Source organism: Microtus oregoni, unplaced genomic scaffold (assembly GCF_018167655.1).
Source record: "Microtus oregoni isolate MIOR12 unplaced genomic scaffold, Mior012 000044F_ref0000062, whole genome shotgun sequence".
Taxonomy (NCBI): Eukaryota; Metazoa; Chordata; class Mammalia; order Rodentia; family Cricetidae; genus Microtus; species Microtus oregoni.
In genome coordinates, this window is record NW_024543218.1 from 19,188,656 (window position 1) to 19,215,953 (window position 27,298).

At 45.4% G+C, this 27,298-nt stretch overlaps 1 protein-coding gene across 3 annotated transcripts in view; it reads right to left on the bottom strand.

The window, feature by feature from the left end:
* LOC121434776 (N-acyl-phosphatidylethanolamine-hydrolyzing phospholipase D) overlaps positions 1-26,436 on the bottom strand; it is a 32,866-nt gene extending 6,430 nt beyond the window's left edge. Inside the window, exons 1-4 of one of the 3 annotated variants that reach the window (XM_041633746.1) lie at positions 26,237-26,278; positions 25,412-25,706; positions 9,997-10,306; positions 3,335-3,981 (exon numbers count right to left, since the gene is read on the bottom strand). In XM_041633746.1, the coding sequence (XP_041489680.1) occupies positions 3,335-3,981; positions 9,997-10,290 (941 nt within the window). In that variant the 5' untranslated portion in view covers positions 10,291-10,306; positions 25,412-25,706; positions 26,237-26,278. Of the gene's footprint in view, positions 1-3,334; positions 3,982-9,996; positions 10,307-25,411; positions 25,853-26,236 lie in introns of those variants that run through there. The other 2 variants (XM_041633747.1, XM_041633745.1) reach the window with 2 other exon arrangements.
* Positions 26,437-27,298: the final 862 nt, after the last annotated feature.

The window sequence follows — 27,298 nt, forward strand, 5'->3', positions numbered from 1 at the left end:
CTCGTCCCCAAGACTCCATCGTCCTACAACAGCAAAGGATGATTTTACTGTCAGCAGCTGCTGGGTCCTCTGGGAACCCCAAACCAAAGCCACTCAGCAGACGACAGAAGTCACATTCTACCTTGACACTCAGGAGTCAAGACAGAATGGAAACAGTCTTGGCGTGTCTACTGCCTATTAAACAATCCTATCTCTCTTCTAACTTCCGTTTACCTGAAATCAATCCATCTATCTATCTATCTATCTATCTATCTAATCTACTCTAGCCATTAAAATGAAACGTCAGTGCTAAAGCCAACAGACCGCTTGACCTAGCTTGGTCAGGGCTCTGGATTCAGACCCCAGCACCGCACGTGGGAAAAGTAATTCCAGCTGCAGTGTCTGAGGATGAGACATCCTGGACGGAGGAAGGAAATACTTCCAGCACACAATGGAAAGACATTCCTTGCTGTAATTGGCTTACATGTGTACAGAGCTCCTAAGTTTTATTTCATTTCTGAAACAGCTAGGATTGGCAAGATAAAGCCGGATTCCACCGTACACATGAACTACCATGCTTAAAGCTCTTAAAGCAGGCCATGCCTCCAGCCCCAGCCTCTTGTAGCCTAGAACGAAGATGGAGCACAGCACTGCAGAGAAAGGCAAGGTTGTGAGCATGCAGTCTGTGCCCTCACCACAGACACACATGTTAAACACATTTGATAGCACTCGTGGGGGCTTGGATTCATAACTATAAGAGATACTCTAATGCATAGTGAGTAAAAGCAACACCATTTGAAAATGATTTGTAACAGGTTTCTTTGTTTCTTTGTTTTGTTTTTTCAAGACAAGGTTTCTCTGTGTATCCCTGACTGTCCTAGAACTCACTCTGTAGACCAGGCTGGCCTCAAACTCACAGAGACCTGCCTGCCTCTGCCTCCCAAGTGCTCAGATTAAAGGCATGTGCCACCACAGTTTTTTAAAGCCATGTTGATTGATATTTTCAGAAGTTTCATGAGAACTAGAATCATTTGAGTGGAAAAAGTAAACTTTGAATATTAATACTGACTTATTATAATTTTTGCTGTGGTATGTAGTGGTGGTGGTTTTTTTGAAACAGAAGTTTTGGGATTAGAGGAATGTGCCACCTCATCTGGCAAGTTATGATAGTTTTTCAGTTTTTTTTTAATCTTTAGTATCCCTTCAATATAATACCTTTCAAATACCATAGCATCCTTTCTTTTGACTATTAAATTTTAATTTATTTTGTGTATGACTGTCTATATGCATGTATGGAGGTCAGAGGGTAATTTCGTAGGAATCAGTTTTCTCATCCACCACATGGGTCTTGAACTCAGGTTATCAGGCTTGCTGGCAGGCACCATTACCCTGCAGAGTCATCTTCCCACCCCAAGTTATGATAGTTTTAATAATGACTAAGGACCCAGAGAAGATGTGTCTAAACCCGCCGTGCAGTGGTGGTACATGCCTTTAATGTTAGCATTCAGGAGGCAGAGGCAGGCAGATCTCTGTGAGTTCAAAGCCAGCCTGGTCTACAGAGGGAGTTCCAGGACAGGCTTCAAAGCTACAGAGAAATCCTGTATCGAAAAATCAAAAATAAAGTATCTAACCCCACAATAAGAAAATAAGTAAAGATAGATAGATAGATTGATTGTTAGATGATAGATAGATAAATAGATAGAAAGATAGATAGATAGACAGACAGACAGACAGACAGATAATGTTAATAAGGTTTGGTGAACTTAACGGGTAACAAATGAATTTGGCAGGGACGAGATATAGCTCAGTGATGCCTGAGGCCCTGGATTCAATCCCCAGTTACAATGAAATGGATGGATAAAATAATAGATATAAGGTAAAAACAAAAGACTACAAAATCCCTTACCATGTGTACAAACTGCTACCCAAGGGAGTCTCAAGCGCTGAGGTTATAGATATACTGCCTGTGGTAGAGACACAATGTATCTGTATTCGAGCTACAATGTATCTGCGTTAGAGCTACAATGTGGCTGTTAGAGATACAATGTATCTGTATTAGAGCTTCCGTGTTAGAGTACAATGTTTCTGTGTTAGAGATACAATGTATCTGTATTAGAGCCACAATGTATCTGTGTTAGAGCCACAATGTTTCTGTGTTAGAGAAACAATGTATCTGTATTAGCGATACAATGTATCTGTGTTAGCGATACAGTGCTTGCAGGGGAGCCTGAATGACACACATATATCCGCATGCTTTGAAAGGAAAGCAAAACCTGGTATGTGTGGTGTGTTCGTGTATGTGCACATGTGTATGAGGACGCGTGCAGCCCAGAGGTCAACATCAGGTATTTCCCTCTCTGCCTTTTTAGGAGAAAAAAATGATCACATTTATTCATTCTTTGTGTGTGACACACACATGCGGGCGAAGAGAACTTACAGGTGCGGATTCTCTCCTTCAAACCTGCAGGGGACCAAACTCGGGTCTTCAGGCTTTACCCTGAGTAGCTGGTGCCTTCAGCTGCTAATCCATTTTGCAAGGCCCCCACTTTGTTTTAAAGCCGGCTTCTCTTGCTGAACCTGGATCTCCCTGATTGGTTACACAGTCTGGCCAGTGAACACCCAGGATCCTCCTGCCTGCCTCCCCAGCTCTGGAATTCCAGGATTGTGCTGTCAGCCAGGGTTTTTTACTGTGGGTTCTGAGGATCCAGACCTGCACCCCCCTCCCCCCCAATTGCTTGTATAAGCACTCATTTTATTACCCAGGAAGTCAACTTCCCAGCCCACGTTGTTACAGTCTGTTTGCTTCACATGTACATCACTAAAATCATACCTCTCCTAAGAGACAGTATTAAGTACAACACAGTAGTCAGGTCCTCTGGGTCTTCAGTGGTGACAGTGTGGTAACTCACTGCTCTCAAAGTCGCGCTGAGCACTCGGTGGCGGGAGGGGGAATGGCATGACAGGACCAGATTCTGGGCACTGACTGAAAGTAGGAACGTCACAAGGGCTACGAGCCAACTTGTTTCCTCGCTCTGCAGGACAGGGACTGGACTTCCCAGTCACAGGGTAAAAGACGCTCACCCACGAGTTGGCTCCAGGCACTGACTAGTGAGCCGGAAGGTGTGTGGGCTCTGGCAAGGTGTAGAAATTCTTTTTTTTTCCCTCCAGGTTAGCTTCGATCTCCCAGAGATTAAAAGATGTGAGCCACCACCGCCCAGCCAAATTCTTTACACCTTAATATAAAATTGATTATGAATCTAACTTCAACTTCTATCGATGTATACCATGCCCACTACTAAAATCACAAATTCCACAGTATCGGGAATCATAGCCCGTAACATCCGTGTTTACAAACCTGGGCTCATATGCTCCAATGGGAATAGCTGCGAGGTCGAAGGGCCCAAACCTCTTCCCTATCTCTTCGAAAGCAGGGCAGTAGCCAGTATCCCCAGCAAAGAAGAACCGGTTCCAAGGCCCCAGCACAGACCAGCTGCCCCACAGGACCCTGTTGTCATCCAGGAGGGTCCTTTTACACCAGTGTTGGGAAGGCGTGAAGACAAAGGTGACCTTGTCGTGGCCAGGCACGCAATTCTCCTCCCACCAGTCCAGCTCGATGACGTTCTCACAGCCGCATTTCTGCATCCAGTCGAGGAGACCCAGAGGCACAAACCATCTCAGGTCACTGCCAAACCGCTCATTCAGAGCCAGGACAGAGCCGTAGTCCAGGTGGTCGTAGTGGTTGTGACTGATAAGGACCGCATCTATTGCGGGGAGCTCACTTATGGTACACGGGGGGCGGCGGAATCGCTTCGGGCCCATGTACTGTGAGGGAGAGGCGCGGGAGCTGAACATGGGGTCCGTGAGGAAAATGAGCTCGTCCATCTCCACCATCAGCGTGGCGTGGCCCAGCCACGTGACTCGTAAGCCAGCCTCGGTCACCCCAGCTTCTTCAGGGTCACTGATAAAATACGGCTTAAGCACTGGGAGCTCTTTGTCAAGTTCCTGTATATATAAAACAGGAAAAGGCAGCAGTTAGGGGGTGGAAAGATGCTATGTCATCCCAGAAAACACTGTGACCTACATTTCAGCGGGGAACTATTTGGAGATAACTGAAGCCATCCAGAACACCTGCTCTTCAACATGTGCCCTTGCTCCTTTCTAGAGGTGAGTTAAGAACCACCGTTTAGTAATCTGCTTCGTCCCAAATGCAAGAAACAGAAGGAAAATGCAAGTTAAACCCCTCGATACTGCTAAGTTTGCATTCTGAAGGCTGGCTTCGGAAGCACCAGCAGCAGAACGGCCTAGATGCGATCATTCTGCGGCTGTCACCTCCCTGAGCCGGTGACGTATCTGCTGCCTGAAAACAGCCTCGGAAGCAGGCCAGTCCAGGGGAACTCACAACGGAATTTGACAGCAATTGACATTAACCCTTGGGTCTTGCAGAGCTCACTTCCTGAGCACAAAAAAGGCAATGCAAAACCCTGTGGTGATTCCTGGGTCACATTCATAAGTGGTTCCCCTCAGTCCTCACCTTTACAAGGCTGACGCAGAGAGTGGAGGCAGGAGACAACGGTAAAAGAGAACTAAGAAGACTGAGAGAGTCTGAAAGAGAAGGCCTGGCCACGGGAGGAAAGGCAGAGATGGCAGCCATGTCTCTTAAGCCCTCCGAGCTCAAGTTCTCCGTCTGGAAGATGGGTATAATGGTATCACATTGGAAGATGGCTCACAGTACACACTCTCTGTGTATTCCTAAAGAAGACAGTGTCCCAACCCCAGTGACCGAGCATACACCAGGTTTGTCCATCTCTTGTATTTCTGCACAGCCGGTAACCTGACTTAAGATCCTGAGTAGCAGCTAGACACATCAGAGTACTCATGACTACTGCTCAGCTGTCTCCGTGCCCGCTCCTTTCACACACAAGAGACATAACAGTCCTCAACACTGTACCAAGATGAACATGGTAGGTGGCATTTACAATCCCAGCACTTGGGAAGCCGAGGAGGAAAGACCAAGAGTTCAAGGCTAGCCTGGGTTAATACAGTAAGACCTGTCTAAAATAATCCAACAAAATCCGTGTTCCTGTGGGTAAGATTTAACTCCTTCCCTGCTGGAAGTCTTCATTGCTCACGATCCCTGACAAGCCCCATCTCATCCCCTTGCCCAACAGTAAGCTGCCCAAGGCATGCCCAGTCCTCCCAGCCAGGCTTCATGCTATCTAATCCCACACACTGTCTATCCCACCCTCAGGGAAATACTTCCCATTCCTGGACCGAGCTTCAGAACTCTGCATAATTCTGATCCATTTCTCAGTCCTTGGACACCATCGTTAAATTGTGCATCCTCCAAGGGAGCATCCCTGATTCTCTCTGCAGGTGGGATCCCACCCCCACCCTGTGCAACCCGTGGACGTGCATGTGTCTATGAATACAAGCTTCCTGTAGGTCTTCTCGTCTGAATGTAGACTCAATCTCTCGTCCTCTATAGCTTGGGATCATTCTAAGTGCCTGATTCAGTGACTACAACACAGGACGTGATCAATAAAAAAAAAAAAATTTGGATAAATTAATGAACAAATAAATGTTAGATTTTTTTTTCAATTAATTCTCAAATTTTACAATTAGGGTTAGAAAAAAAGTAAGGACTTGGGGAAGAAGTGTGGAGAAAAGGGGGTAGGATCACAAAAACCACGAAAACATCAGGGATGGTAGGTATGTTCATTATCTTTATAGAGGTGACCCACTCCGCCTGTGTCAATGTTGAAATCAAGCTCATCAAATCATACACTTTCCATATGTGGCACCTCCATTACGTTAACAAAGCTGTTTTGAAATGTTTGCAAAGAGAACCACATTGAACAGGATGTTGAAAGACTCGGAAAATCATAACCACTGAAAGTGAATGCACTTTGGTTTTGCTCTAAGTTTGAAGGTCACCCGAAGTTTGTTATTTAGCACTTCTGAATGGCTATTGGGGGATCAAGCCCACAAGTGAGCATTGTTAACAGCCACAATTTATTCACCAAGGTTATGAAGACAACAATGTAGATCAATTGTTTCCAGGGAACAGAGCAGGGCAAAAGAATCCTGGTTGGAAGGTATGACTGAAGGACATGGGTATTATATTTAGAAATAGCAGAAATAATTGTGTGTCGTTGATAATGTCTGTGAATATACTAAAAATCACTAAACTGTATGTTTAATGGGTCAGTTGTGTAGTATGCAAAGTATTACCAGTAAGGCTGTTGGGGTGGCACACACCTTTAATCCTAGCACTTAGGAGGCAGAGGCAGGTGGATCTCTGTGAGTTTGAAGTCAGCAGGGTCTACAAAATAAGTCCAGACACCTAGGGCTACACAGAGAAACCCTGATGTGGGATTTCCCTCTGTATGCTGTGAATATGTTTTACTACCATTGGTTAATAAAATCTGCTTCAACCTATAGCAGGGCAGAATAGAGCCAGGCTAGAAGAGATATAGAGAGAGAGTAGGTGGAGTCAGGGAGATGCCATGTACCCATTGGAGGAGACAGAAAGTGGAACCTTGCAGGTAAGCCACAATCTCATGCTGATGCACAGACTAATAGAGATGGGTTTATTTAAGATGTAAGAGCTAGCTAGAAATATGCATAAGAAAATAAACTGAGCAGTGTTGTAATTAATACGTTTCTAAGTGATCATTTCACACCCTTCTGTTGGTGGCTGTAACACAATAACAATCAGACAAAGTCACAGAGGCAACAATTGTGCAAAGCAACAGCACCTCTGAACCAAGTGTGTGTGGCCTGTGAGCTGACACACTGCCAGAAAAGACAGATACCAGGAATGGTCCAGGAAGGAAACTTTCTCACAAGGCAACTAAACCATGCTTCCTGCTTATGACACTTCATTTAGACCTAGTAATTGATGTATACATTAACCATATGTTTCTGCTACAGCACTTTCATATATATAGGTAAACAAATACAGTATACTATAATGAGATAAATTGCATGTAAATATTTTCTTTTCAAAGTAATGACTTAAGGCTGTGATCTTCTCATTAAACACTGGACTCCCAGTGTTTAACAAAACGACTCCCAGAAATCTTATTAAGTTTGATTGACCTCCAGTCTGGGTTTTGTTTCAGGATCTGGGGAACATTAACCCTGCCACACTGGGGTAAAGCTCACCCTTTCACCACATTAAACATGTAACCCTGAAATAAAAGAAACCAGTGTGGATCTAATCTAAATTCAGTCTTTCACAGAAGAAAAGGAGGAAATACAACAGGGCAGACGTCATAAATGAAAATGCAAACTAGAGTCGGGGGAGGGCTGGGGGTGCACTCGGGAGGCAGAGGCAGGTGGATCTCTGTGAGTTGGAGGCCAGTGGTCTACAGAACGAGTTCCAGGACAGCCAGAGCTACACAGAGAAACCCTATCTCAAAGAGAGAGAGACAAGGAGAGAGAGACAGAGAGAGAGAAAGGTGGAAGGAAGGAAGGAAGGAAGGAAGGAAGGAAGGGAGGGAGGGAGGGAGGACAGATAGACAAACTGGAAAAGTGCAAAAGTGTCTTTCTTTCAGAATATACTGAATTCATTTTTACTGACATATTCAACAATAAGAATCCTGTAGGAGGAACGCCGGTTGTTGGTTCCTGCCCGCTTAGCCCTGAAATAATCACACAGAAACTATATTAATTAAATCACTGCTTGGCCCATTAGCTCTAGCTTTTTTATTGACTAACTCTTACATATTAATTTAACCCATCTCCATTAATCTGTGCATCGCCACGTGGCTGTGGCTTACCAGCTAAAGTTCTGGCGTCTGTCTCTGAAGGGGCTACATGGCTTCTGACTCCACCTCCTTTCTCTCAGCATTCTGTTTAGTTTTCTCCTGCCTAGCTCTGTTCCCTTATAGCTCTGCTATAGGCCCAAAGCAATTCCTTTGTTTATCAATGGTAATCACAGTGGTACAGAAGGGGAATCCCATATCAGAGTTCCCTTTGGTATCTTTCCTATGCCAGCTTTTACAAAGAAAAACTCATCTGAAGAATGCAGCCATGCCTCTATGACCCTCACGTCCCCGCCCTGTTCACTGGTGCACTTATGGTCTGATTTGTTTTTCTCAAGACAGGGTTTTCCCTGTGTAGCCCTGGCTGTCCTTGAACTCATTGTGCAGACCCAGCTGACCTTGAACTCAGAGAGTTCCACCTGCCTCTGCATTTGGAGAGATGGGGTTAATGGTGCACTTCACCATCATCAACCAGCACACTGACAGTTTAACACGCCACACGAGTGACTAATTTTTTTTTTTTTGATTTTTCGAGACAAGGTTTCTATGTGGTTTTGGAGCCTGTCCTGGAACTAGCTCTTGTAGACCAGGCTGGTCTCGAACTCACAGAGATCCGCCTGCCTCTGCCTCCCGAGTGCTGGGATTAACACACGAGTGACTAATTATTGGCTTTGTTATTCATCCTCTGCGACATCATAGAGTGTGTCCAGCACGTAGCATGTGCTCAGTAAACACAAGCTAATAAGTGAGAGTAAGGACAGACTTGGGTCCCTAAGATCCAGGATGACAAAGCCAACGACAAGGTGCTTATTTACATGTATGTACTCCTCTACAGCTTTTAGTGGGATTTCAGAAGGGACAGCTGTTCCCTTAAAAACCACTGGCCTGGCTGGGCAGTGGTGGGGCACTCCTTTCATCCCAGCACTTGGCAGAGGCAGGTGGATCTCTGTCAGTTTGAAGCCAGCCTGGTCTACAGAATGAGTTCTAGGACAGGCTCCATAGCTACTGGGAAACCCTGTCTCGAAAAACAAAACAATTTATTGGGCTCTAGATTTAATCTTGAGCACAGCAAATATATGCATATATGTGTGTATAAACGCATACATATATAGTTATAGATATACTATATAGAGATTACTATGAATATTTCTAGCCTTAAAGTGATAAAAGTTTCTTCCCTACCCCTTTTTTGAGACTGGGTCTTACAGTGTAGCCCCGGATGTCCCAGGACTCACTATGTAGATCAAGCTGGTCTTGAACGCACAGAGATCCAGTAGCCACTGCCACCTCAGTACTGGAATTAAAGGTGTTCGCTACCACACTTGACATGATGTAAGACGTTCAATCCTATATCCTTTAAAGAAAGGCAGGCAACATTTACCAAGTAAACCTATCACCAAATCCACCTCTACCAGCACAGCCCTTACCTCTTCCCACGTAGACCAAAGCCTGCAGGAGTGACCCAGTCTTTCCTTACCATCTCTCTGCTCACAAAGTCAGAACCCTGCCCCCAGCTCCCCAAAAGCCAGCCAGGAAGAGAAGATGCCAGTGTAAGGGAGCCATCACTACTCATCCAACCCTGCCCCAGCACGTCTTGCTCTTCCAGTACTCCTCTTGCTAAGGGATAACAAACTGCATCCTGAGTGAAGCTGCTGCAATTGACGCTACTAAACCTATGCATCTCTGCAAAGGACAGCAAGAGTTCTTTACAGCATTGGTGGCTGAGTCCAACAGTAAAGATATGCTTTAGGTCACGCCTTACTTTGTAGATTCCATATCCCAACTCCTTATCAGATGTCACTTTCTGGAGCACGCATGCTCTGCTCCCCTTCATGGTGTGGTCACGTGATCACTTGATCTAGAAAACCACTGCAGAATGGCTTTCTGGGAAGGACCAGCACACACGCTCCCAACGACCCCTTCCAGTCAGAATGGACCACGTCTATCTACCCCTCTGTTTCTACAGCACTTTACCCCAGCCTCTGGCTATGGACAGGGAAGGATTATTTACACACGTCCTGTACTGCTAAACCAGGAACTTGAGGACAGGGGTCATAGGATTCATTTGTCTCTTCAAACTTACCATTATATCTCATCGTATAAAAAAGAACGCAAACAGGTAAGTAGAGGGTCATGCCTCACAGAAAAGCTAAGTTGTGTGTGTGTGTGCGTGTGCGTGTGTGCGTGCACACACACATGTGTATTTAACGCATACACAAAGCATTCAGAAATGGATCCATCTGCCTACCTCTTTGGAGCCTGGGACACTGCTGTGGTCTTTCTCCATTATCAGCCACCTGAGGAAATCTGGAATAGAGATGTTTTTCCACGTTGGCCACGGATTAACGAATCTCCCATCTTTTCCTTTCCTTGACTTAGTTACGTCTTCTTCTAGTCTATAATCCAGTTTGAAGCTTTTTCTGGAAAACCTAGAAGACACACTTCCTCCTGAATTCTGTACTGAATTTTGGCGCTTCCTTACTGTTTCTTTGGGATATTGGTAGCTTGTTGTTGGAGACTGGCTGTTTTCATTTTCTTCCATGTCCTTTGGTGAGAAGCTTTAAATAGGAAAATAAAATAAAAAAAAAAAAAAGGAAAAGGAAGATTACCAAGTTTGACAAAAAGTCATTGTGGTAGTTTAAATGGAACTGGACCCCACAAGCACATAAGGAGTAGCATTCCTAGGAGGTGTGGCTTTGTTGGAACAGGTGTGGCTTTACTGGAAAAAGTGTGTCACTGTGGGAGCAGGCTTTGCGGTCCCATATATGCTCAAGTCACACCCAGTGTCTCAGACCACTTCCTGTCGCAAGTCAAGATGCAGGACTCTCAGTTCCTTCTCCAGCACCATGTCTGCCTGCATGCCACCAAGTAACACCATGACAGTAATGGACTGAACCTTTGAAAATGCAAGCCATCCCAAATATGTTTTTCCTTTATAAGAGTTGCTGTGGTCATGGTGTCGCCTCACAGCAACAGAAACCCTATTAAAGTCAGTCACTAGAGCATATTAGTATCATTCTCAGTCAATAATATTTGCCCAACCTTATAAGATACTATTTGTATTCTTTGTATTCATTCCAATGTTCTTCCTGCAAAAACAATTTTAAAATCCAGTATTACTACTTGATGAAAAGAAAGACGTTTGCCTTGGGGAACAACACACCAGCCAAGCCTTTCAAAAGTCCCTTCCCTGTCGTCACTTAAACAACATTGTTTCCCTAGCCAGCTAGACAGAATGCTGTCTGTTTCAGTGTCATTCTGCAGAGTAAACAGAAGCACTATTATGACGGATACAAAGCACACCCCCTAACAAGGCTCATGTGTTAAAGGTTTGGTTCCCAACAAAGTCGTTTCCAGAGAAAAGAGTGGATCACGGGGGCTCTGCCTTCATCACTGAAGTGATCAACAGAAGGATTCAAAATCTCATTGACCATTGGGAGGTGTAGGAATTACGAAAGCTGGTACCTGCTTGGATGGAAGGATGTTCTCTGGAAGAGAGACACGCTCCTACTTCTCCCCGGCCTCCCTGCTCCAACATGCCTGTCTGCCATGGCGTCAGCCTCCCCCAGGCCCAGAAACATGGAACCCTTTACCATGTACTGGAACCCCTGTGACCCACAACGACTTGTTCTTTTAAAGTGCTCCTCTCCGGCACATGTCACAGAAAACCCAAAAACTAAACTAACATGAGCACTTTTCCATAGCCTTATTTTCATAATTATAAATGGGTCTTACAATAAAGTAAGACCCGATTAATTTCTTTTTTTAAAAAATATTTATTTATTTATTATGTATACAATATTGTGTCTGTATATGCCTGCAGGCCAGAAGAGGGCACCAGACCTCATTACAGTTGGTTGTGAGCCACCATGTGGTTGCTGGGAATTGAACTCAGGACCTTTGGAAGAGCAGGCAATGCTCTTAACCACTGAGCCATCTCTCCAGCCCCCCCAATTAGTTTCTTAATGATGCCTCAGTAATTCAAATGACTTACATATAACCTTACTAAATGATGAGCTTAGTTATTCTCGTACTGACGATAATGTGTAACTCCACCCCCAGAGAGTAAGAGTCCCCTTACCGAGGAAGGAGACAGCACATTAATTAACCTAGTAACGACATAAGTTCCAAGTAACTGAGACAAGATAGCCAAGACACCGCAGTATCCTAGCTTTGAATACATTCCCCACCTTTTCTTCATCATGGTTTTTCCCATCTATAAAATTGGCTCCTAGGGTTTTCGAGAAGATGAAAACATCCAAGTCAATGAAAGCACTTGGAAACCTGGGCACACACCCCTCAGACAACCTTAGCTGCTACCCCGAACTTGTTTCTACAGCCGCCACCACCCATCCTCAAGATACTGAAGTCCTTGATTGTGAATCAGGCAGGACCAAAATATTTAGAAATGGAAAATAACACATTAAAAGCATGACGTTACCTGCTAGGAAGAACTTCATTGCCCTCCTGTTGATTGTATTTGTAGACACTTCCTTTCTAATTGGTTTAGAATCAACACATGCACATCTACACACTTACAACCCTTAAAAAACAAACAACAATAACAACAAGTACAAATTACAGAAAACCAAATGTTATTTTCATGGCTACAGGAGTGATTAGATAGAAAGATGTCTGAGAAAGAAGGAAAAAGACCATGAACCCCAGGAAGAGCGGCCCCGATTTTGTTCCTCTAATGTGACGGTGAACAGTCAGCCTGCAGAACAGTCTCTGGTGAAAGAAAGCACAGCGCAGCTAGCAAAAGCCCGAGCATACACACACTGTTGCCCAGACGCCTCTCCGGGCGCGCCTGGCCATGAGAGGGGCTCGCAGGCTTCCTAGTTCAGGCAAACAACCTTTCTAATGCTCCATTTTCTCACCTATAAGATCATCACCTACCCTGTGGAGGTTCAGAGGATGACATGATATAACGTACATTAAGTGCTTGGTACACATGAATGCTAATTCTTTTCTCTCTAGGCTGGTTAACTTACCAAACATCGAAATTCCTTATGTTCTAACACTCAGTTCTCACACTCTCACTTCTTATGTCTTCAAAGTTAAGCCTAGCCCGAAGCCTTTACAAAGGCAGTGGCTCTCACTAAAGTTCAGCTCATTTATCAGATGAGGCCATGAGTGTAGATAAGTGTATGTTACTATGCAGACGGACCTCACGCACCCTTCCGTGATAATGAATAGTTCCTGTGATGTATACACGCACACGTTACATATACTTACATGTCTCTGTATTTACACACCTTTTAATATAGACACGGATTGTAACTGTACTTACTAATTAAATTTTGGCATGCCTGTAAAATACAGTGAAAAGGGAAAAAGGAAAACAAGCATTTTGCTTCAAAGACCAGAAAACTACACCAAAATAAGGTTTGGGGGGAACGATATTTAGCAGTCCCGTGGAGGCAGGACATACAAACCAAGAAAGGTTTATTCAGAGGAGGATGCCACCCTTCACCTGAATGACCACATCAGGAAGGCTGTCTATACTGTGGGCAACCACAGACATTGAAGATGCTTAAAAAGGGTCTTTTAGAATCCGGGCGGTGGTGGCGCACACCTTTAATCCCAACACTCAGGAGGCAGAGACAGATGGATATTTGTGAGTTCAAAACCAGCCTGTTCTACATAACAAGTTCCAAGACAACCAGAGCTACATGAGAGACCCTTCTTGGAAGGAAGGAAGGGAGGGAGGGAGGGAGGGAGGGAGGGGAGGGGAGGCGAGGCGAGGCGAGGCAAGGCAAGGCAACCTAACCCTAGAGCCAGAGAACTGGATTACTAAGTATAAAAAAGAAGCCACTAACAGCCAAGTACCAACTTTCATTTAAATTAAGGCTGCCAGGAAGCTCTAAAATCCAGTGTGCTTTTTGTTTTTGTTTTTTGAGACAGGGGTTCTCTGTCACTTTAGAGCCTGTCCTGGAACTAGCTCTTGTAGACCAGGCTGGCCTCGAACTCACAGAGATCCGCCTGCCTCTGCCTCTCAAATGCTGGGATTAAAGGTGTGTGCCACCACGGCCTGGCCAATCTCCAGTTTTTAATTTATATACTCAACAGCAGATAACTCAATCAATAGAAAATGAGACAACAGCCAAGAAGAAAAATCATTAAAATAAATCCTAGAGTCAAGCCAGTAAAGAAGCGGAAATCAGGAAGACGTGGGGGCATTTGGATGGCTGGATGTTTTGGAAGCTTGGGGATGGGGTCGTGGAGTGGAAGGAGTCAGACCTGGCAGAAGCCCAGTCTGAACTGCCGGGTTTGAAACAGTGGCAGCACAGGGAAGCAAGACTCCAAGTAGACAAGTCCGTGCCCCCAAATGGCGGTGGACAACGGCGGGATCCAGGCTGCTCTAACGCTGCTCAGAATGGCGGTGAGAGCAGAGGGGTCTGGAGGGTAAAACGGGAGAGAGACACTGAGTGATGCTTGTTCCCTAGACAACAGTTTCCCCCCAGTGTCGGCTCCTTTTCCTGCCTCTGATCCTCAGGCTTTTCCCCAATCAATCTATAGAATGTGTCTGCACACCAAACAACCATCCCCACATTATACCGTATCCTGTGACTCCTACATAAACACACACATGTGCAGTCTTCAGGGGTGGTCTTTATAGACAAATCTCATGCAAACAAAACCAAAGAGAAAGGCCTCCAAGGCTTCACCCGCAAAAGTCAGCAGGACGGTTCAGAAAGGCTTATTAGGGTTCTGGCTGCTTGTGTCCCTTCTGCCTCCGACACCAGCCCTTGCCCTGTGTGCCTTGAATATGTTCGTTCCTGCCTCGAGACCACCAAGTGCCCCCACAGGGACGTCACGTGTGACTGTCTGCATCTGTGGGATGGGAAGGGGACTGCATGAAGATGGGCAATCACAGGACTGCCTGTGACATCACCACACGCAGGCAGGTCGCCGCCAGAGAGTGAGAGGATGGACAGGACTAACCCACGGCCGTCTAGAATGATGCTTTTGGAGGCCACGTCCCGAGAGGCCATTGAGTCAGTGTGGGAATGACAATCTGTGCCCAGCGCCACGGAGACACACAAAGCCAGCTTGGGAGCTGAGTCATGTGGGGAGGGCCTCTCCCTCCCCAACACCAGCCTCTCGTCACTCTGCTCATGTCTATAGCAACAGTCGCGCAAAGGGCATCATTAAACACTGGGTGGAAGGACGAGAAAGCTAGACCTGAGCTGTATGTGTTGAAAAGCTCTGTATTTGAGCTTTTCAAACACAAACCTGTTACAAAAAGACGTCAGTTTCATACAGGAAACACCAAGTACACTGAATATTAATCGCCTATCCAATACCGGGACTCAGCCCCCACATCTCTGACCAAAGGGAGGTCTGAACCCTGACATTTGGTGAAGAGAAGCCGGCCAAGGACAAATATTTTACTTCAATAACTGCACAGATGGGTAAAATGCCTTCTAAAAACAAAAATTCTCTACTTCAGAAATGCCTCGTACATTTGACATTTAAGACATGCCTACTCCCAAGAACTGAATGTACTGCTTTATCATCTGAGAAGTTTGAAAAAAAATTACAGCAGTACAACATACATTTGGGGCTCAATGCTCGCATATGAAATTATGAAGCAGCAGATTAGAATTCCTACAACAGACATTTAATAAACACCCAGTGACTATCATACAACAATAATGTTGGTCACATCTGGAACATACCGGAACCATATTTTCATATCTCACACTGAAAAAAGCCATACTTAGAATTTTATGTTTGTTCACCCTGACTTGATTTGAAGAGAAGGGTCCTTTTACTACAATGCTAGACAGCATAGGTTAGAAAAATACCAACATCCCACTCTCTGAAATATCTATAAAGAACTTCAGGGGAGTCGAGCGAACTCTCCCCATCCTTGGATTCAGGAAGACGCCGGGAGGGACCCCAACGGGCACGGAGAACCTGCCCACGCCGCGGAGAAATGTTCTGTGGGCAGGGCTCTCGCTGCGCCACGCGACCAACCAGAAAGCACGGCATTATCTGTCAGCCACATTTTAACTTGTCCTTTCAGCCCTAATAGGGTTTGCTCAGAAGCTACGGGAAAACCAAGCAAATAGGAAAGAGCTTATACAGCATGCAGGAACACACCTATGTGAGTTATAACAATGTTCAGTATCCATGCACAGTATACATTTAAATATGGGCACATATAACACGCGTCTAAACATCTGTCTTAACAAAGGAGACAAGAACCCAGGCTCCTTGTTTTAATGTGTTCCTCTCTGCAGTACTAAAATGAACAAATGACACCATGGGTTAGCATGTTGAGGTACCAGATAAACATGGGTTATTACATGTATTAGGATTTATATTTGGTAAAAGAGTGAAAAAAGATGCCATTTTTGCCTAATTGATGCTTCCCAGATGAAAGACAGTCTCAAAATATAAGACAAATGTGTTGAGGTTCTTCTGTTTCTTCCTTAATAATTCTATGTGACAAACTACGAAAACATTTGCTTCCTTACACCTTATGGAAATCATATTTCCGTATTTGCTCATATTTAAAAATAATTCAAATTTGTCTCATAAAATTCTAATCTAGTTATAGACAAAAAAATACTTGGACAAATAACTGACATAAAAAAACAAGCAAAAGTATGTAAGATTCAATAGTAAATTCTGAGAGGAATAAGTGCAAAGTATAATTCAACTCTTTGGAATATAAATTTGAGAACACGTTTTCGCAAAAGGAGTCAAGGACCGTGGGTGCCCTGACAACAGAGGTCCCAACAATGGGTGTCCTGACTGCACACTACCAAGGGCTTTAGATATTCTTAGCTATAAGGCTAATTCAATACATTGACCCAAAAGTCACTTCACAGCCTATTAAAAGATTTTACGTCACTAAAATATATGAACACTCTAGCTGACTCCTCTACATAGTTTTCCTTTTGTGTAAGTAAGAAAGCACGGATCTGATAACAATTAGAAGCAACCAAACAAGATAAACAACAGCTTAAAAACAAAGCCCCTGGGGGGCTGGAGAGATGGCTCAGCTGTTAAGAGCATTGTCTGCCCTTCCAAAGGGGTCCTGAGTTCAATTCCCAGCAACCACATGGTGGCTCACAACCATCTGTAAATGAGGCCCGCAGGAAGAATACTGTATACATAATAAACAAAATAAATACATATTTTTAAAAAAAAAGCCCCTGTGAGTAAGAGCACCTGTTGCTCCTACAGAGGGCCCAGGTGTGTTTCTCAGCCACTATTCATGACCATCCTTAACTCCAGGTCCAGGGGCTCCCACACCCTCTTCCACGTACATGGTGCACATACATGCACGCAGGCAAAACAGTCAAGTGCATAAAATACATAAAACTTAAAAAAAAAACAAATACAAAGAACTTAGCGGGTGGTGGTAGCGCACACCTTTAATCCCAGCACTTGGGAGGCAGAGGCAGGTGGATCTCTGTGAGTTCCAGGTCAACCTGCACTACAGCACAGAGAAATCCTGAACCAAGCTCAAAATATGCTAATGATCTTAAAAGTCCCTTCTTCGCTCTTCCTTAAAGCAATGCCTTAACCAAAGCATGGCTCCAAAACGTGTGTTCTTTCCTCCGCTGACTCTGTCACGGCTACAACAAAAAAAAACCCTTTCTGTGCAAACGCAACCCACGAGAAGAAATGGAGCACGGGTGTCTGCGCAGCTCCCGCGGGATGAGAGGATAGCAGTGCGCAGCTCGGTTTGACTTGGCTTAGTGCTCCAGCTCTGTGTCAAAAGTCAGCTAACTTGGCTCGCTTTCATTCGCCTATAAAACGAGAGGATTGGGCCATAGCGCAGACGTCCCTTCCACCTCTGTGACTGTGACGACCTTTAGCTACGCCAAGACTCAGCTCCGGCTACCAACACCTTTCTCCTCTCACTGGTACTCGCTCCAGCCAGCCCGCCCGCCCCACTTCACCACGCCTGGGAGGAAGCTCTCTGTGCAGCCGCTTTCCTGAGCCAACTGGAGAGAGCTTGGCAGAGGACTGTTACCTGAGAGCAGGCACTGGGCGTGGGACGTCACGGGGTAAAGTAGGCTGTGGTCTGTCAGGGCACAAGAAGACCTTGCGGAGGAGGCTGTACGGCAAACCTGACACTAGATATAACCAGAGAGCGACCGTGCTAAAGCCCTGTCGTGTTGTGTTTAACAAACACTGAATGACGACTAGTCATCTAGTTTTCCAAGTCCTACGGGAAGGGGGAAGGGGGTCGGGGGAAGCTTTCACTCTAAGCCCCAAACAGCCATACAGACGCTGCCTTGCTACCTGTCGTGTATAGACGGTCAGCTTTGGAGGAGGAACACGGTAGTCTTCAGAATAAAGCACTTCCAGCACCAGTGACCCAGGTTCACAGAGCAGTGAGGAACCCTACAAGGCAAGTAGGTCACACGGATGGTCATGTGACACACGGGGTCCGTGATGCTGAAAGGACTCAGAGCCTCCTGAACATCTGCCAACAAGGGACTCGGTGTGTGTGTGTGTGTGTGTGTGTGTGTGTGTGTTGGACATGGGGTGGGGGGGGGGGGGTATAAAACATGCAAATTACTAAAGGTTGCCGGCGCCCAGAGCTGACTTTCTGAAGTGGCCGAATGGCAGACTCACTCTGCTCAAGGTGCCATAGGGGTTGCATCCTTTAAAAGAAAGGGGTAGAGAAAAAGCGACTACAACAAGCAGGAAAGATTTTTACAAGGAGCCCAGGCCCAAGGCACTGCTGAGGTCAGACCCTGCTCAACCATCTAGGCCTCTTCAGCACAGACCAAGCACCTGAATGCGGCCCCCCGGCAGTTTCAGGCAAACCAATAAACCACCGAGGTTCAAACAGGCAGAGACCTATAAGATCGACTCGGTACACGCTGCCAATGAACAGGGAGAGGAGCATGTAGTAAGCTACACAAGCATGTTTTAAAACAACATAATTACCAAGAATTGGCTATCCGCCAGGCAGTGGTAGCGCACACCTTTAATCAATCCCAGCACTCGGGAGGCAGAGGCAGGTGGATCTCTGTGAGTTCGAGACCAGCCTGGTCTACAGCATGAGTTCCAGGACAGCCAGAGCTGTTACACAGCGAAATCCTATCTCGAAAAACCAAAAGAATACATAATACATACATACATACATACATAGTTACATGCATACATAATACATACATACATTCAAACTTGGCCACTTTCATATTCCTTCCTGTTTTAGCTTCATAATTTTTAGTCCAGTCTCGGGCACACAGTAAATCTTCAGTAACTACAAACCACTGTTTTATTACCCTCCAACACTGATATATATTTGAACTAAAGACAATGGCATAAATAAAAAGAAACGGAATCAGCTCTAGAATGTGCCTTCACTTTTATATTTGAATAACAGATATCCTAGTGTTCTGAGAATTCACACATATCTTAAAAATAAGAAGACTACTTTACCCAAGGCTACTGTACCAGCTCCAGATCTCCTATCAGCTCCAGAGTTCCTTCTAGATTCACAAGCCTTGAATGTAACATGAGAGCCGGCTTGTTGGGGTTTCTGTCCTGCCTGGTTCCCACAGTTGTGAAATCCCAAAGAAAATCACACAGAGGTCTCCATAAGTTATAAAACCGATTGGCCCATCAACTCAGGCTTTGTATTAGCTCTTATAACTTATATTAACTCATTATTCTTATCTATGTTAGCCACATGACTCTACTGTTTTCCAAGGGAGCAGGTCACATCCTGATTCTTCAGTGGTCTGGGCAGGACTGCCAAGGGAGCTTCCTGCTTCCCAGAATTCTCCTGTTCTCATTGCCTTGCCTCTACTTCCTGTCTGGTTGACCCGCCTATACTTCCTGCCTGGCCAATCAGCGTTTATTTAAAACATGATTGACATAATACAGACAATTATCCCGCACCACTTGAAAGTCCCTTGATTTTGAAAATAATAATCTCTACCATTCCCTTCATCTCTCTTCACCGTCCCCTGAAAGCAAAGACTGCAAACTTCAGTGACCCAGCACTTCCCACAGCACAAAAGCCAGGCGAGGTCAGATCGCTCTAGATATATCATGCCCTACAGTGTTTCAGTGTCTAGCCTCCTCAATCAAAGATTGCTCATCCCAGAACATCCCATCTCCTCTCATTGGTCAAACCAAGTTGTCAAGAAAGGATCTTAGGCGGCTGGAGAGGTGGCTCAGAGGTTAAGAGCACTGTCTGCTCTTCCTGAGGTCCTGAGTTCAGTTCCCAGCAACCACATGGTAGCTCACAACTACCTGTAATGTGTTCTGGTGCCCTCTACTGGCCTGCAGGCGTACATGCAGGCAGAACACTGTATACATAGTAAATAAATCTTAAAAACCAAAAACAAAAGCCAAAGACCAGGATCAGCATGTGACTGATAGTCTTCTAAGACTAGTTCCTGTCCAGCGTGGAACAAAGTCTTACGCCTCTGGTTATCGACACCGACTGCACATCAGAATTTACTGTGGAGATGCTTGTTTTTGGAGACAGGGTTTCTCTGTGTTGCCCAGGCTGGCCTCGAACTCACAGAGATCCACCCACTTCTGCCTCCCGAGTGCTGGGATTACAGGTGTGCACCACCATCACTGAAGATTTTTAAACTGTGCCTGAGGCTACCGAGTGAAGACTCAGAAGGGGACCCGTGGTTGGTTCTGATGAATGTGAATAGTGGAACCACGATTGTACTCAGGGGTTCGGGCACTTAGGAAGGTCCCGCGGGTCTCTCTGGAGTGCTAGAATTCAGGCTAGCTTTGCGGGTGCCTATCATGAATGGCTTCTTCCACAGTCACACACCCTGCCCTACATAAATGCCATAATTCTGTTACTAGAGTAGAAAGGCCACCTTGCCACCTATAAAGTTCGATAAGTTACAGACTCAGATTCAGCTCACTTGAGTCTCTAATTTGGCTCTGCTCCCAAGGAACCAAGCCAAGGGGGGCGGGGAAAGATCAGTAATAATTCACATTGCTTGTTACAATGCCTAGCAGCAATTCACAAGTGCTGAGTGTTCAGCAAACATTTGTGGAATCAAAGAGGGAAGCGAAAGTAAAGGACAGAGAGACTTAAGTCAACAGAGGGCACTCCCACATACTCAATTAGCTGTGAAAAAGTCATGGGGAACAGCTAAGAGGTTAGAGTCCCCCATAAAATCCAATCTCCCCTCTTTTGCTTAGGGTATAATACCAGCTGAGCAGCTCCATCTTCAGCCTTCCAGCAAGGGATGGCCATGCTGGTCATGTTCTGACCGGTCCAGTAGTCTGCTGAAGAGAAAGGAAATCACTCCCTGATCCTCCCTGAGTCCTCCCTGATCTTACTATGGGAAGCCTCCTGGAGCCCACACCGAGGAATGGTGCTAAATACACTGTCCAAGCAGGCCAGTCTTCCACTTCTTCCATGTGGAGGAGAAACATATTCAAACAACTTTCCAAAATGCCCCAATACAACTGCCATATCTAGAAAGTTTAGGAGAGCTTACAAAACAACAACCAACAGCTTGCGTAAAGTCAAGATGTTAGTAAGAGCTGACTTTCGGGATAATCCACGCTGATCAAACCCCGAAGTCTGTGCTTTCCACCAATTAAGCTAAATCTAATAGAACCAACAGCTCACGAGTTACCAGTATTGACACAGACACAGGTTCACCTTATTGTCTTTCAGTAATGCGACTGTTTTTTCAAAGTAAGAAGCTCTTAATTGACATTCATTAAGCACTAGCTCCTTGAAAGAAAATTACTCGGGGGGCTGGAGAGATGGCTCAGTGGTTAAGAACACTGGCTGCCCTTCCAGAGGACCCAGGTTCTATTCCCAGCGTCCATATGGCAGCTCACACCTGTCTGTAACTCAGTTCCAGGGAATCTGACATCCTCACAACAAAGCACATACAATAAAATTAAAGAAATTTTTAAGAAAAGAAAAAATACTCTTTTAATCTTAGATGCTTTTCAAATTATACTACTTTAATTACTTAATTGTTCTGAATTGAAATTATACAAATACACATCAACTGATGATCAATGATTCATTAACAAATAAGTAATAACATTCTGTGTTTCGGTCATATGAAAAGAAAATGTACACAGTGCCCTGAAGATACTGTCCTTGCTTTGAAAAGATGTCGTAAGCTCAGCCCGCATTTTATCCTTCCACAGAAAGACATCTCCAGGCAGGGAGCCTGTATTTAGTTTGGGAAACTTCCTATTATTCACATTGGGAGCCCCGAATTCTGCAAAGCCCTGGTTCTTCCAATGTTGACGCCTCCTCCTCAACAACACAAATGCATCCTTTGTAGCCAACAAAGTTTACCAAGTGTGGCCGCTTACACTAAATCGAAGGTAAAAGGCTGTCTTAACCATTTCCGCATGAGCTGAAAATATCTGAACGGCCATGCAAAAAGAAATTACAAGGCTGTGCATAACCGTGCTGCTGAGAACATCAAAATTTATTAGGTGAAATTCTTCACTGGAAGGATACTCAACGTATGTGCATCAGCATTAATCCCATTTAAAAATCAACAGGCTACAAACAGCACACATGTACATACAACAGATAAAATGTTTACGTAGAAAACCAAGCCAAGCTGAAGGAATCAACATTCCCTCAACAATACTAAAGCAGATCACCTCTGTGAAATGGTAACAGCCCAGGTTTGAGATGTCATAAAAGCTCAGCTTTTAGGAGAGAAGTAGACCTGCAAGCTGAAGAAGTTGAACCAAGTCCCTACTCTCCAGGGTTCCTTCCCATTCGACTCTCTATCCCATGATAAGAACCATCGCATGTGTGACCTTTTTACAGGCAGAGCCAGTCAGACCATAGAGTCGTATGGTGTTCCCAGAGTCTGGATCTGTCCAGGAGTCTAGACTGTCTATTAACCATGCTTCCCCTTCATTATCCTCAGATAAGCAAGACTAGGTGTCACCTAAAAATCCTTAGAGCAGCGCTCACAGAAGAGGGTCAGGACAGGGGAGAGAAAAAGCATGTTCTACATCATGTTCGGGACTCTGTTTAGTTAAAAAGAAAAAACGAATTTAAAACCAGATACTTCAATCTTTTATTAGTTACTTTTACTACAGTGGAAGAAGGAAATTTAGCTTTCCATGAGCTCTCTAAGCAAGCTAAAACACACACTTAATAAAAGAACAAACGTCTTTGTAGGTTAAGCAAAGGGACTTCAAACACAGAAAGTTAACTTCCAAAACAAATTTCTGTGGTCATCAAATAGCTGCAGGGCAGGGGTCTGCTGAGTAAAACTGACAAGAATCAGTGTACGGACTGTTAATAACAACGAGAAAGCCAAGTGTCTCTTTACCCTCACAACTTTATTCATATAACTGAGGAGGACTACAAAAATCAAACAGAATTTGTCAGACATTTACTGTTTGTATGTCGGTGCTCCTTAATATGGGAAGGTCCCAACTCCATAAAACACAAAAACCTGCCCCGATAAAGAGCAAAGAGGTGTCCAACGTGCCGAGCCGAACTCACCCTTCCCTTCTCCCCTTTCTTTTTGTCATACAGTCTTACTAGTATCCCAAGCGGGCCTGGAACTTTCTGTGTAACCAAGCCTAGCTGCCTACTCACAAGCCCTGGGATTTCAGGCATGCGCTCCCACACCCAGCAGTAAGAAGTGCTTTCCAATCACACTTCTGAATTATGCTGATCCATCTAACTGTAGTCCTACGCCTTCATAGCCAATGATAGTGACTATTCCCAACTTTTAATTTTTTTTTTGTTTTGTTTTGTTTTTTCGAGACAGGGTTTCTCTGTGGTTTTGGAGCCTGTCCTGGAACTAGCTCCTGTAGACCAGGCTGGTCTCGAACTCCCAGAGATCCGCCTGCCTCTGCCTCCCGAGTGCTGGGAGTTGAGGGTGCAGTGTTGTAACCTGTACTGAGCTATCTTGGCTTGACTGCTTCAGATGTCTAACCTGGACCTGACTTGTTGGCCTAAAGCACCTTGAAAGAGCTTGAAAAATGATTAAGTTATAATAATTATTTTATATTGTTAGTTAGTTGACAATAGACAGTGTATGTCTACTGTATATATATACTTGGGGCCATCCAAAAATATATATAATCTGTTATAATCATCAATTAATAAAATAAATACATAATCAGTAATTACTACATTAAAAAAAATGTCAAGTAAAGCACTAAGTTATAGACAAGCAGGAATTAGAAGGAAAGATTACTTGAACCTTACAGTGGCAATCGCTGGAATTGATTTTTATGCCAATTTGACATATGCCTTTATAGGTTTTCAATGATCTTTAACAAAAGAGCACAATTCATCTCCCTGGTAATACTTCAACTAAAACACATTTTACTTGCATGTGCTTCAGTCTAAACACCCCGCCACGCAGGGCGCTCCACGCAGCCACATTCTTAATCCCACAGAGTGAAAAAGAACGGGAAAACTGACTATAGTCAGGCACCATTGAGAGGAAAAAAGCACAAAGAGAAAACAAATTTAAAGTCAAATATGAATTCCAAACATAAACTAAATTTCCATTTAAAAAAATCCCCTGGCTTTCTAAATGACTATCTAAAGGAACATAAGACTTCTTTCAAACAAACAGGGATGAGGAGCCAACTGAAGTATAACCAAAGTCTTATCAAATAAAACAACCCAGACCTTATGATGGACTGCTTATGGTAAAATGTCTTTCAAACAGTCATACTGGACAAATTTTAAGACTCCGTTTTGGAATGTAGAATCTGTCCAGTCCATTTGGAACTGTAAACGGCACTGTAAAGGCATGAGACACTTTGTCACTTGGACACTTGCTATAAATTCATGAAGCTAGCAAGTCTGCAGAAACGTTAACAAAACCAAACCTTTGAAGAGTATGGCTATATTTCCAAGTTGACATAAACCCGTTTTAAACCCTCAATCCCTCTTAGATTCTGATTCTAAACACACAAACTTGCCCTAAAATTCTTTAACAAAGCTAATATTTTCTTACAACAAAAATCAAAAGTGTTTTAAAATACAGACTGCTCTAAGATCCAGATAATCATTCTTTTGATGTTATGTAACTTCTTTCTAAGCCATATTGTAACCAGTAACTCCTACCCAATGTGACAAAACAGAAACGGAACTGTTACACCTCCATCTGTTAATAAACTTTATTTATTAATTTACAGAGCAGTGTGTGTCACAAGAGTGACTTTCTGATTTCATGCTAAGCCAAAAGTACCCAAGTCATGGTATCACAATTTATAAAGCACCCTACAGTAAGGGCAAAGCAAGAAGTCCCCGGCTCTTTAGAGACTCTTGACTGTTGTCTTTCCCTTAACGTTTTCTGGGTCCGACTGAGTGTCACACATCATCCAGGTTCATCTGGAGACAGTGAAAGTATATTCATACCACCAGGGTCATACCGCGCTCCTTGGGAAGGGGAGACCATCTGAACCGCCTCCAGTAATCGAAGAAGCAAGCACAAAATGGAAAAAACATCGACTCTCGCCACCCTTCCCCATCCTGCCTCCTGCATTTGCTCATTCTGTGGTTAAATAAGTTACATTTACTTTAAGAAAAAAAAAAGCAAGAATGCTTTGGGGATGGATTTTGGAAGGTGACTACTACAGATGGAGCCGAAATAAGTTGCTCTGCTCAGTCGTGGACCCCATTCATTTACGTGTAACCAAACGAAGAGACCCCCCACTTGAATTCGTACCGTAGAGCTGCAACCTGGAATGCAGGAACGGCGGGATCTGAGGTCCCAAATACGGCGACTCTCCCCTAGACGACTAAAACCACGGTGGCTCTTCACCCCAGCGGCTCCGGAGATGCAGGCGCCGCAACTCCTGAGGTGCGGTAATTCAAAAGAAGCCTGCCACTCACAAGTGCAGCATCCCCAGGAGGAGGCAGGACTTCGGGAGTGGAAACCTATCGCAACCCGCTGTGCTCCGAGCTGTCCAAACAGCCCCGGAAAGGCTGCTCCACACCGATACCGCGACGAAGGCGCGAACCTGCCGAGGAGAACCGCAGCCCCGGAAACCACCTCCCCTGAAGATAACTGCAGGGAGGCTTCCCGGCGGCGCGCAGCGCAGGGGGCGGGGCCATGTCGGGGGCGTGGCTGAAGGGCGGGGTTAGAGGCGGGACGGAGTGAAGCGAAGGCTTGGGGGCGGAGCCAGGTCGCGAGGAGAGGAGTTAGAGGCGGGAACGGGTCAGAGGGCGGGGCGGAGTGGAGCCAAGGCTGGAGGGGCGGGGCCAGATCGCGAGGGGCGGGGTTAGAGGGGGAACAGTGAAGCCGAGGCTGGAGGGGCGGAGCCAGCTCCCTAGGGGCGGGGTTAGAGGGGGAACGGAGTGGAGAAGAGATGGGGCGGGCCAGCTCGTGAAGGGCGGGATTAGAGGCGGGACTTAATGAGGGCGCCGTAGTGGAGCAAAGGCTTGAGGGCGGGGCCAGCTCGCGAGGGGCGGGGTTAGAAACGGGGCGAGTGGAGCAAAGGCTGGAGGGGCGGAGCCAGATCGCGAGGGGCGGGGCGAAGGACGGGCTCACCTTGCGCTTAGGGCGGTCGGGCGCGCCCGGCGTGGCGTCTCCCCGGCTGAGGTCGCTAATCCCGGGGGCCAGCGCGCCCCGGAGCCGCGGGCGATGCCCAGACGCCCTCCGCCCGCGCTCCTCCGCCCTCGGCCCCGCCACTCCAGCTCCGCCGAGGACGCTAAGAGCTGCACGCAGCGCCTGAGCGCGCGCCGCCTCGCCATCTTCGGTGCTGGCCGCGGTCCCCGACCGCCGCAGCCAAGTCACACCCCGTGTCACCCTCTGCCCCGCGGGCGGAGTCGCCGGGGCCTCCAGGTCATCTTGATAAAGTGAGCACGGCGATTGAACTCACAGGCTGGGCCCTGGGACCACTGCCAGGTTGGCTCTGAGCCCTGCACCAGAGGTCACGTGGACGCATTCCTGGACCTCAGAGTCGGTTGCTAAAACCAGCGGGATCCGGCTGGCCAAAGGGTACAGCATGGACTTTGACTTGAAGGGCCTGGTTACAGAGGCACTAGTTTTAGTTTTCTGTAGTAACTAACTACTGAGTGTCGACGGTGCCCACCTTCTGTGCTCAGTTACGTCTAGAATTATGTCAGCCTTCTGGTAAATGCAACTCATTACTAAATATAAGGCTTTCTGAAATCCCAGAGTAAGGCCCAAACATTATAAAATTGTGACTGTATTTCTTAATTGATTGAAATTATTTCAAGAAGTAACCTACAAAGGTATATAGGATTCAGTAATGAGTGGATGAGTGAAAAACAAAACACAAAACAACAAACTCTGAAAGCTTTTCTGGGATATGTGCATCTACCGGAACCAGACGGGCTATCTGAGACCGTATTGGCAAAAAGGAAAAAGAAACACCAGGCACTGGTACACTTATGATAGGAAAATGCAAGCCAAACTATAATGCCTTTAGACAGTGAATATATAACCATCTAATACTACAGAACATCATGCTGCTCTATACTTTTTTGCCTCTGGGTAGCTTATAGTTGAAACTGATCGGCTTTTTTGTTTTGTTTGTTTTAAGTTTAATATATGCTCCTTTATTATTTAATAACAGCTCCTTTGTAC